Source organism: Apostichopus japonicus, chromosome 13 (assembly GCF_037975245.1).
Source record: "Apostichopus japonicus isolate 1M-3 chromosome 13, ASM3797524v1, whole genome shotgun sequence".
NCBI classification, from domain to species: Eukaryota; Metazoa; Echinodermata; class Holothuroidea; order Aspidochirotida; family Stichopodidae; genus Apostichopus; species Apostichopus japonicus.
Genome location: NC_092573.1, coordinates 18,514,842 through 18,527,314, shown reverse-complemented (window position 1 = coordinate 18,527,314; position 12,473 = coordinate 18,514,842). Strand labels below are relative to the sequence as shown.

At 35.9% G+C, this 12,473-nt stretch overlaps 1 protein-coding gene across 1 annotated transcript in view; it reads left to right on the top strand.

Annotated features, from left to right (window-relative positions):
- Positions 1-12,473, top strand: part of LOC139978464 (uncharacterized) — a 179,363-nt gene that overhangs the window by 112,734 nt on the left and 54,156 nt on the right. Inside the window, exon 21 of the mRNA XM_071988719.1 lies at positions 8,231-8,317. Within this exon, the coding sequence (XP_071844820.1) occupies positions 8,231-8,317 (87 nt within the window). The remainder of the gene's footprint in view (positions 1-8,230; positions 8,318-12,473) is intronic.

Below are 12,473 nucleotides of genomic sequence, written 5' to 3'. Positions count from 1 at the left end.
CAAAAAGGCTGAAAACTATATGAAGAACTTTGCACTCAACCCCTAAATCACAAATTATACTTGAGAGAACTTACAATTTTCGCATTCCAGCAGATGTGGATTGCAATCGGGTAAATGCAAAATGTCGGACGGATTGTCAAGCTGTTTAACAATCCATTTACATCTTTGAAACTGGTACAGTTCATATGGAAAGGTATACATGAACTAACATTATGCCATTTTACATTAACTGAGTGAGACTTGACTCAAGACTACATCTTTGCTTTCTAATTCAAAATGCAGATTTGGCAAACATAGCAAAATATGTGAAGTATTTGTTTGGAGTGGCGTAAGAATCACATTAAATGGTAGGCAGGTTTCACTTTGGGATGATACTTAAAATGCAGTATGCTCCTTAAAGGGATGATTACTGAAGATGTCTCTTATGAACGACCTCCGCGATGACCTCCAAACCTTCCAGAAAATCAATAACATTTACTAGTTTGGGTTAAGCTTCTTGCCCCAATCCTCTAGACCTTAAAACAATTACATCCCTAAGATTGACCTCCACTGTCCGGGGAAATCTCCCAAATTCGACAGTGATACAGCAGCTAATAAGATCTTGTCTCTCAGATTCACCTCTAGTAGAATCTGCAAGGCCAGTTGCAAAAACTTACCCCCAGAGAAAGGCACAGTTAACAGTATACATTTTAACACCCCCACCCCCCCCCCCAATCATTAGGAATACAGGTTAACTAAGGTCATTACAATCAACAAAATCAACAACCTATATTGCTCTTGCTCCCTCCCCCCCCCCCCCGCCCAAATTAGGCTATCGATGGTTTGTTGACTTTGTGAAATGAATTATAAGTAAACTTGGGAATTTTGTTAAAGTAAAATTAGGTCACTGAGAGAGACCCTGGAATACTTTCATTAAGGGGGATGAAATCATTTGTGTCCATCAGGGTGTGAGGAAGAATTATTTTTTACTTTGCTATGTTCTAGCCTACATTAAGCTAATTCACATTTTCACAGGGGATATACCTTGACATGTTTTCATTTGCATAATATGACAAGACAACATGTTTTGGACACGGTTAATCACCAGTGTACAGCTTTCGTATGGAACTGCATGCACTATATATGTCCCGGTGGAGGCTGGAAGTTTTTTCACTGTTCTTGATTTTCCAACTATATATATATTTATCTCTCTTTCGAGATCCGGCTTTACTGTAGGAATCACTAATGATTTTCGAGTTGGTTAGCATCATGTTTGATCTCTAGAGTAAGGCAATATATGTCACCAAAACAGAACTAGTATTGTTCGATACAGGTGACAAACGCCTACAGTGGAATTACAACCTTCCTTGCCGGTTTCGAACCTCTGGACATACAATCAGCATCCATAGCCTGGTGGTTGGGATGTCTGCGTGTGGCGCGGGAGGCCCAGGTTCGGGTCCCGGTGGGGGCTGAAAGTTTTTTCCTGGTCTGGATTTTCCAACTCACTACGACTTCAATTATATCTATCTATATGTATATATATATGTATATATATATATATATATATCGATATATCAATATATATATATACTGGAATTGCACAAGCAAACAAATGGAGTAATTATCTCTGAATTTCTTTCCACTTTTACAGTTAATGCTAACTAAGTCTGTCAATGGATGATCAATTAAAATGCCCAAAGTTCTTTATTATTTAATCAGCTAGGGTAAAATGCATTTTCAATTTTTCTCCATCCATATGTCATTTGTGGTCATTGTAGCACATGAAAGTAGAATAAATATTTGATTTAAACTTCTGTCATGTCAGAAAAACACATGAAAAGTGTGATGTCTTGAGAACCTTTAAATGTCAACAAGTTTTCGTTGAGTCAAATTGTACAGAAGTCTTTTTAGTCACCCTTAGGTTGGTTAATCTACTGAAAATGTGTATCTGCATATTGCTTCCATGATCGGTGTAAACTTGGTAGTGACGCTTTGAATAACCTCAAGGGCACCTCTCTTATTTTGAGCACTCTGATCCACCGGCGGCCATTTTATCCAGCTATATATTATCCCTAGGTGGTATAATTCAGTTTAAAATTCTGCAAAACATTCACTATATGCAATTCTCTAATGTCAATGGATGCTATGTTTACTGTGCACTTGATTAGTTTCTTGCTGTTTTCATGTTTTCTTAAGTTAGAAATTCAAACTAGTAAATTCTATAGATCAAACGTTTGGAATTTGATCTTGGCAGTTTCTTGGGCTTTAAAGATCGGTCTAGAAAAAATATGTGTCGGTGCAAAATAATTGCTTGAAGTGAATTTGGTATCAACATATTGAATGATATGGAATATAATGAGACTGAATAATGCCATAGTACTTCCTGTATGCATGTTCATGGTATGGTAATGACTGCATGGCTAAATGTATTGCTACAGGCACACATGCATGCATACAGTGTTAATTCACTGTTCTGAATATGTGACAGCCCAGAGTGAACCAGAGGGCAAAGCAGAAAGGAACTGCTTAAAATGGGCTGCTATAAAGCTGAATATGCGTATAGCGTAATTATGGGGGTCTCTACTGCTGTGGTGTTGTGTGGTGAATGTGGTGTATGCATGGTGATGCTATGTCATGTTACTATGTGATCATGCTATGTGGTGTATGCATGGTGTTCTATGTGTTTTGTTTATACTATGTAGCATATCCATGGTGATGCTAAGTTAGTTTATACTATGTGGTGTATGCATGGTGATGCTTTTTATACTATGTGGTGTATGTATGGTGATGCTATGTGTTTTGTTTATACTATGTAGCATATCCATGGTGATGCTGTTTGTTTTATACTACTGTATGTAGCATATCCATGGTGATGCTGTTTGTTTATACTATGTGGTGTATCCATGGTGATGCTTGTAATCATACTTTATTGTCATATTATGTGTTTGTATTATTGTGCGACCCATCATATACTCACAATGTTTTGCTACTATTTGATGGTAATAATTACAAACTAGGCTTATAGTGTGATCAATTCATTGTGCTGCTCTGTTACCACATTGGACAGTGTATATGCTGAATATGGGATTGAGGGTAGCAGTTCCAGATTATTACCAATTCAGTAGGTTAAGTAGATGGAGTAGTGCATAAACAGACTGGAGACATGTAAGTATCATTGCTCTTGAATATCCAAATTAGTAAGGTTTAGGGAATTGCCAAATTCCTTTGAGTAAAAGTAAGTACTTGGTGTGTTTGGTTTGGTTTGGGATCAAAAACCCTGCTTTTAAACTCTTGCATGAATAATTTTAGCTTGTTAAAATGTGTGACCATGCTCTTCTACTTTTCATGTCTTGTTGAGCCTTTAAGTTGCAAATATATCAATCAAATTGTGTAAAATTTACTTTATTTTATCAGCATGATAAACTCCTTAATTAATTTGTGCATTTTAACTAATTGAATTTCTTCCATCAAATGATGATTTAGCTGAGTACTGACAATTTTAGGTAGTACTTAACAATTTTTAAATATTTTTTTATATTTTAGTATGATATATATAATGATGAAACATTGAAACTTAAGATCAAACAACAGCTTCTCTTACTAACACTTGTCCTCATTATGCAAACAGTCATCAAGTCAGAGCTGCATTCCGATTCAAATGCAATGTAGGAACAGAAGCTCTTATTAGAAAAGTACACATTTATTGCAGTTTTTACGATATTGGTTCTCGGGCGGAGTGCTTCATTTTCGATGATGGTTATCACGAAAAATGTATGAGTGTGCCTACTTGAGCGAATCAGGTTTTTTTTTTTTATCTTCTCTAGGGTGAAGATGCTATCCGCATTTTTCGAGAGAGACGTAATGTAAATAACATTAACCAGGGTATTTGTTGTGACCTTTGAAATATGAGAATTTCATTTTTCTTTCTTGGTTGATGGCTGTATGCAGAGATGCCAACCAGTACGATTTTATCGTATTTAGTACGATAAAAAAAGTGAAATACGATAATATGATTCACCTCTTGAAAATACAACTTTTCATCTTTCAAAAAATTCAACAACAAAAAAAAAAAAAAAAAAAATCATTTTTTTTTTATTTATTTATTTTTTTTTTTTTTAATAGTTGATCAATAATCTTGCTACATGGTGCAATTCATATTTGATTATTTGAAATATCTGACACTTTTTTTCTTTTAATTGGTTTATAATGTCAGTTAACAGGAATGTGGCTCATATTTCCATGAGTATAATGCAAGTCTATACAGTAATTTTTTTCTCACTTCTACTTCTGGCTTGAGAATTCAGGCCCAAAATACGCAAGCAATTAGAAGGTACAGTATCATTATTCTCATTATGCATTTAAACACCCTTTTTGCATCATAAGAATTATTACAGATGCTTTACAATTTTCTCATTAGATGTTATTGAAAAAGCAAACATTTTACTTGCCCGTTCTTACCAGTAAAACATTTTTCTGACATTTTACTGGCCCGGGGCCAACGGCCAGTGGTAGTGTGGAGTTTTTGTGAAAATCTGATTTTTCTCTCAAAAATCTGATTTTTTAGGATATTCAGTCTGTTTTTTTTGTGTCAAGAGGTTGGCATCTCTGTGTATGTTATTTTCTGTTTCCTTGAATATACTACTAGTGGTAGCGAAGTATGAGAATGGAGATCACCGTAAAGGGTAAAAATGGCTATTTTATGCCTTCGCAGTTGCATGGTCTTTCATTGCCAAAGATATTTGCTGTACTTTTTCTTGACATGAACCTAGATTCTCAGTGTTAACCAAAGTAAAAAGCAGCTTGAAAGGCCACATCGCAATTAAACTTTTCTCTGTTTTGGAAGTGGCAGCTTAATCCAAAGTGGTATTTAAATCTTAAGTGCCAAATAGTTAATTGTGAACAGACCTATGTAATACTTTGCCTATATTACCATGTAAGTATTGTATTTATATAAACTGAGTTTGCCAAGACCTTCAAGAATACTCATTTCAGTATTACACATAGTAACACATAAGTAAAAATCTTAGGGTCACCTAATCCGTAACTTTATTGGGTAAAATATTCAATAACTGCCGGGTATGGCCACACGTAGAATTAAGGATGAGACTGGTGATTTTGAATTTTAATCAGTGCTGGCAATTACCATCCAAACAGGAAGTTGAGGCTAGCTTTTAATATCTGAAGGGGGGGGTGCAATCCCATGCATGAGCTGTACGTGTCATGCATTTTGCTTCTATTGTTTCAAGTTACACCCGGAACAAAAGACAGAGGTTGGGTCAACCCAGAGGTGCGTTTACGATACAAATATTAACAATGAGCGGGGTTGATGATCCTCCCTTGAGCCCTTTAGTCTATGGTATGGTTCAAATTGGGGGGTCTGATATGCATTTACACTACAATTCATATCCATGTGGGAGGTGGGGGGGGGGGGCATTGCACACTGCGCTCCTGGTCTACTGTAAACTGAGCCTAACAGTCAACCAGCAATGATGATATAACAATTCATATCTTTGCCCAATTGTTTATGCATAATTAAGTATTGTAGTACAGTAATTATAGCCTATCATAGACTACAAGGCACAGGTTTACTTGGTCATGTTGAAAATGGAATTAAATGGTAACATTTAGTACTGAAATGATTGTGATGAGCTCACTCATTCAGTGGCCAATAAAACTGTCAAACATCTGTTCTGGTATGCTATATGCATATTGTTTTCCTGCGGTTCTTATGTTACAACATCACAAAAATGTTAGCAGATGTTCCATAATTCAGTAAGCAGATAGTTATCAAACTCTTGAAATGCTTAAAACAATATCTATCTATTGGGATGATTATTTTAAAGCTTGGGATTATTCTCTTATCAAGATTGGGAATCTTGCTTTGTCAAATAGTAAGCGGGACTTGCTTGTGGTTGCTTTTCATATGAAACTAATAAGAAGTATACATGCCCTTGATGGATGTGGTAAACATACGTTTCATTCTGGACGGAATATTAAACTTGAGTATACTCATGAAAACTCAAATTGTACTTCAAAACCATCAAAAGTGTCTTCCGATGTCCTTTTAATGATCACTCCCATGTTCTTATAGCTACTCTATTACCATGACTTGCCTGCACTGGTTCAAGGGTATCTTGGTAATGGGAATCTTACATTTATGATAAAAACAACGCCACCATTTAGCTGAAATCCTAAATAGTTAAATATCCTGCAGTTGCAGTAGATTGATGTGATGAACAAAGTATTGTCCAAACCTATCTTCTTTTGGAAATTGTAGAAATTGCTTTGGCAGCAAAAGGCATCGAGGGTTGGGAAGGAGGGGGGGTTGGGGGTGAGGCAGATGGGGATGGGGAGGGGTCATTTATTGTTAATATACCTTAAAATACGTCTAAATGTTATTTTACCTTTTTTTTTTTTTTTTTTTTGTGCAAAATTTGAATGAAACAAAATTCATACAGTAAAGTACATGCATAGTAATATGAACATACATCAGTCAAATTTCTAATGTCGGGCCAACATAGCATCTACAAAAATTCTACTACTTCTGGTAAATATCCCAGACCCATCCTGTTTTCTTATCTCCCTCCCCCACTGATATTTGGTAACTTTCTACGCCAGTGGGATAGTATCAATGTTGAACTTCTTGATTTCTACCGTCCTAGTTTTCATAAACTAATTGAACATTTGTAAGATTTCTAAGATGCAAATGTAGGTCACATTTTTCATACTATGTTGATGATGCACATATATACTGTACATAGTAACCTTTGTGCATGTATATATATGGGTGTAAGTGTGTGTGTGAATGTTTATTTTTGTATGTGTGTATGTGTGCGTTTGTGTGCATGTGTGTGCATACTTGTGTGTGTGCGTGGTACTTGTGTGTGGGGTTGCGTGTGTGGGTGTATGTACTTGTGTGTGTGCGTGTGTGGGTGTATGTATGTGTCGTGTTTGAGACATGAATGATCTAAATATCTGCAGGCTATACTTGTCAAATACGATTCACTCATCAATCCTTTTGAATGATGCAGATCATTGGAATCATGTAATGAATATATAAATAGAACTTGATTGGAACTAAAGCCTTCTTGAATATAATTCACATCACATCTACAGATTGTAGTTTACATAATTCTTTCATGCATTTATAGATTTTGTTTCCCTCCTTACCATGTGCAAATAAATGCTCTCTCTCTCCCTTCCTATTGCATATATATGTATCTCCTTGGAATTTGATTCAAAGTGTTAATATATTAACACACATTCATATAAAATAAGTATATATACTATATATGAAGGAGGATTAGTAAGGTTAACTCCACAAAAAAAAAATGCCAAGGTTGACAGTGACTTTTAGATAGCTGTTTAAAAATGACACATGATTTACTAATGTGCTGAAGCTGCAAGCATTCCCATTGAATTGTATGAGAAGGTCTGCAGAAGGTTGTACTCAAAGCTGTCAGTATAATGACTCTTCTTGATTTAATACTCCATTCATGGCTCTTTTGGGGTATTAAAGGGATATTAAAGTGGATTTTCCTGTGACAGACAAGAGAAAACTGGAAAATATTGCACATTGTCTGTTGAAAACCCATCTTAATATGATATGTCCGTCACTGTACGTATCCTGTTTTAGCTGACAAATAAGTCCTGATTCACCGATCACCTCCAGGAATTGGACCACAAGAGTGGTCTGTGCATGATCATCATAGCAGATCATGTTTTCCAAAAGCTTTTAATAATTCTCTTATTTTAATCACTTTTTGATTTAGTTACGCTTGAAATATACATATTCGGAATATTTACTGTCAAGGGATTTCTGTATAGTTCAAATTTCTTGAAATGAAACTTTCTGAAAAAATTACTTTCCTCTTTCCATGGATTAATGATTGAAATATCAAAAATATACGATATACGTACACCGAAGACCTCCTTTCGCTGTATACATTATATACATGCATGTATTCATATATGAGTATCAATTTGAATAATGAAAGTCATACTACTTAAAGGCATTAAATCACATGGAAAAGGTGCAGGCATCACCACCTTGATTATAATCGGAGACTTAAAATTAAAGGAGCGTTTCCAGTTAAAAAAAAGATATCATGACCAACGTGTGGATGATTATCCAGAATTCTAATTATGGTCATTGTTCTAGTTCTATTGGTTGAAACCATACATGTTACCAGTCGTGACATTTTCATGAGTTCTTGTGTTTTTCATTTCCTCTTTTGTGTCCCTCCTTCAGTATGACAGCTACGAGGAGATTGAACTCACCGATAGTGAAGATGAGCAGGACGATCCGGGTCGGATCCAACCTCTTCTCAAAAGCCGGGTCAGTCATTTCTTGCTCCTCAGTCAGTATTTTACTCATCAAGTAACTGATGACTCTTATATGATCTTCTTTAACTTCATCATTTGGTCTATTTAGTGCTGTCCATCGCTCGAAATACTTTGGTCGACGAGGAACTTGCAGTGAGAAGCTAGTCATTCTCAAAGTTTATGAGAAACCGCTTTCTTATTTTATACTTTTTTACAGTTTCTTTTTTACTTTATATATTATTATTTCTCATAATGCGGTAGCTTTCCTTGGTACACTCCAAACTTTCAAAATTACGAAAAGTGTTTGACAACACTGAGGGTTATATATATATATATATTCTCGATCACAATGGGTAAAAATTCTAAACCGGGCAAAGGAGGGAAGATCAATAGGGAGATAGCGCCCCCTGTGCCAACAGATTTCCCAGATAGTAATTGCTAGCAATTAGGGAAACAAATAAAGTAAATAGAAGGTAAAAGGAGGCGTCAAATAGACTCCTAAACCAGGTAAGTTTTGTGGAATCAATGTATGTTACATTCCCAATGGGTGCCATTACATATAGGCTCAATAACTAATTGAATGTCGAATGTTAGGTGGTGTATATATGCGATGGACAGGCTAACAGTTAGCCAAGAGGCAAGGCCGGCTAATTACATTAGCTATGAAATAATGACTGATTAATCATCCGGTGATATTGCAATTAATCACACAACTTAAAATAGAGTGTACCATAGTGGAAACACCAAGGAAATATAACTGAACATTTGTTGAACAAACATTTTTCTTCCAACTTTTTAAATATGTATAATTATCAGTAGTATTATAGTAGCGATGGTTTTAACATGCTGAAGAAAATGTGAATTTTCTTGTTTTTTTTCTGGATGAAAGGAAGATGCAACATTGATATTATTTCTAATACATACCATAAAGCCATTAATTTGGGATTTTAGTTAAATATAGTGTCAACACTTTAGGAAAACAGCCCTCACAAAGACTGATTACCTATGTGACCCCTAAAGTTGCCCGGGCATCCTTTAAACAATGGGGCAATTAAAGGTCCTAGGTGAGATTTTGTCTAAAGAGAGATATGTTAGTGAAAAGAATTAATGTGAACATCGCATTGGTGCTATCTACTGAAGATATCAAGTATGCTGTACATCTGTTTCTTGACATGTTTCTCGGAATGACTTATGAGCTGTGACTAGTAATGTAGTGATTTTTGCCTCCAGAGAGCTGTGACATTTATGCCAAAATATGATTAGAGGTGATACAAGAAAAGGCAATGTTGTTATTAGCTATTAACTACATACCAGAATAGCCGAGCCTTTCTTACCCATGCAAGGAATAAAGTGAAATGCTAATGGTTTGGCATGTACTACAACATTCCTGGGTGTAGAGCACCAGGCATGCGACTATTAAGTATAGGTTCTGAGATGATGATATTAGCTGCATCAGAGGTCAAAGGTTGTATCCAAATTATGGGATATGGATTGCCTGCTTTGAGGCGCATCCTGCTTTAATGTGTGTCATCTCCCCGGGATATCGCAACTATAGTAAGTTCCCAGGCGCCAAAGAGAGTCACGTCAAGACATTAACAAGTCAGTAAAATAGAGTCTGTGTGATCCAGATGCTTCCTGAAAATCAGACAGATGTATTTTAGAAATAGAAAATCAGAAATTTTGAAGGAAAAAAAAAAAATTGAGCGTTGTGGATTTGCTTAAATGAACTACTCAACTAAAAATTTCATTTAACAATTGGCTAATATCCGGAAGAAAAATGTAGTACTTGTCAAAAAGGAACGAAAGAAAACAGGGTAGACGTGATTCACTTTGCAGTGTTTAGTTGTTGACACATTCTTAATAACAGAGTGTAAAATTTTGCACGCTTCTTGCCAAAACTAATAGATAAATTTATATACATGTATTCGATAAATTTCTGTCTGAGTTAAATTCTTCTATTAAGATCATTCCAACGTGAACAGTTTGGTGTAAACTACATGTCTCTTAAAGGGTGTGAAGACTCGCGCAAAAAGAAACGTCTAATGCCGGTAATTTGACCTAGTTTCAAATGAGGTGTAGCAGAAGGGTTAGACACCACCATCGATCCCAGAAAATACACACACAGCTTGCTACCGTCGGTAATGAGACACTAGTGTACAGTCAATACATACAATTGCGGTAAATACCCACAGCACAGTATACAAACGATACAGCGTTGGACATCTCAGGTCCAGCTAAAGATAACAAGGTATCACGTTTCATTACTGTCTGCATTTTGTAGCGACACGAACAAAACGTCACTTGCAAGCAACAGAAAGTTAACTTTTTCAGATGGCCGCACGCGGTTTGGAGCGAGTCTTCAATGCCTTTAAGGTAAAGGTAGTATGGTGTCGTTGTATTAAAGGGCTTATTTTTATTCTGCTATACCCGTCCTTCTCACTGTACAATCCAAATTTAGTTGTAGCATTGGTGAATCTTTTCATTTCTTCTGCAATCAAAAATTCTTTTCCCTATAAGTTTCTTTTCTTAATTAAGGTTTGTCATGCAAATACTTGTTGCAAGCTTTTGTTTGTTTCTTCCCCTCATCTCTTTTGATAATTATTTCCAACATTTTTACGAGGTTAATGTAGTATAACGAGCTTTCATGAAGGTTACTGTTAGTTTTCTTCCACTAGCATATAACACTGTCAGACATGTGCATTAAGATACATATATGTCTCTTAGAAATGTTATATACCATCCTGGAATTACTAAAATCACAGGAGCGAAAGTTTATTCTATTTCAGCACTCCATTATATAGAGACATTCATCGATGTATTAAAAGGAACGAAATGGAAAAACCGCCTGTGGCGTGTATCCTTCAAGTTCCTTCTTTCCCCTCGGGGAAGAGACACATTAAAAATAATAGAATAGCAATTTGACAAAGAATTAATTTCACCTCGAAATTTTCGACCCTTTATCAGGTTACTCGTGGAAGCTGGCAAAGTTTTAGAAACAAAATAGGTTTCCTCTCTCAGGCCTCCCTGTAATGTATCCCCACGTACACTTGATTACATTTTATTCATCCATCCGTAAACTAAGTTATGTTACAAATTCATCACTATTCCCCCCCCCCCCCCCCCGAATGAAATAACATTCTACAGAATCTGGAAATGGCATTGATGATATTGATGACAAGGTTAATTAAACATTGTGGGTCAAACATCCAAATCGCTCTGCCGTAGGGGGGGGGGGGGGGGAGAGACTCTTATGGCTGCAGGTATTCTCTGGTGTCCAATCCTGGTGTTCACTCTGTCAGTCGGTCTTAATACCCGGGCAATAAACTGAATTTAGGTCAATGCTAGAGTTAAATTTCACGCCAGCTTTAGCAGGATAAACATAGACGTATTCAATTTACTCTAAATGTTGCCATCGTTTCGACACAATTTGTTATTAAAAGGTCACAAGTGACTGTATAGACTAGGTCGAGGATGCCAGATGAGAACATGAGGGCAATTTTTTCCCCGATGGAAGCTAGGAAAATGTTTTCCTCTAGTGCAACAGAAGGAAGTAATTTTTGCTGACTTTTAGCATGCAGAGGGAATTTGTTTTTTTGGCTGAAGAAATTTTGTGAAATGTTGAAAACAACATGATGCATCATAATGAAAGCCTCGATCATGCACGCCTTGGGATGGGTGAGAGAAGCTGCTGTAATCATTGTGAAGCATGTATGCTCTCTTATGGTATAGTCGCTACTCAGTTTTCTAGAGATTTATTGAATTTAATTTATTCAGCAGTGTGAGCGATAATTTTATATTAACCTAGGCTTTAGGGTCATGGGCAGGATTGTGTTTTATTTAATATTAATTTGTAATACAAAATACTCCAGATATTATTAAAGCTGTGTGTAGTTTTCCATAAATTCCCAAATGAATACTTATTAAAGTGTTGTGTACAAAAACTGATAATCATGTTTGCAATTGTGTTTTTTAGCAATATGGTCATGTTGTTTCATAGCAATTTGCTGTGTGATACACAGATAAATTATTACAATATTAGGTGTAATTATGATCAGTAATTGTCTTGAAAAAGTGATACTGTAGTTGTATTTTCAGAAATACTTTTTCAAACTACCAAAGGTGATAGGCATTCCGTTTCTTGTATTTTTTGTTTCCATATTATGCTTGCA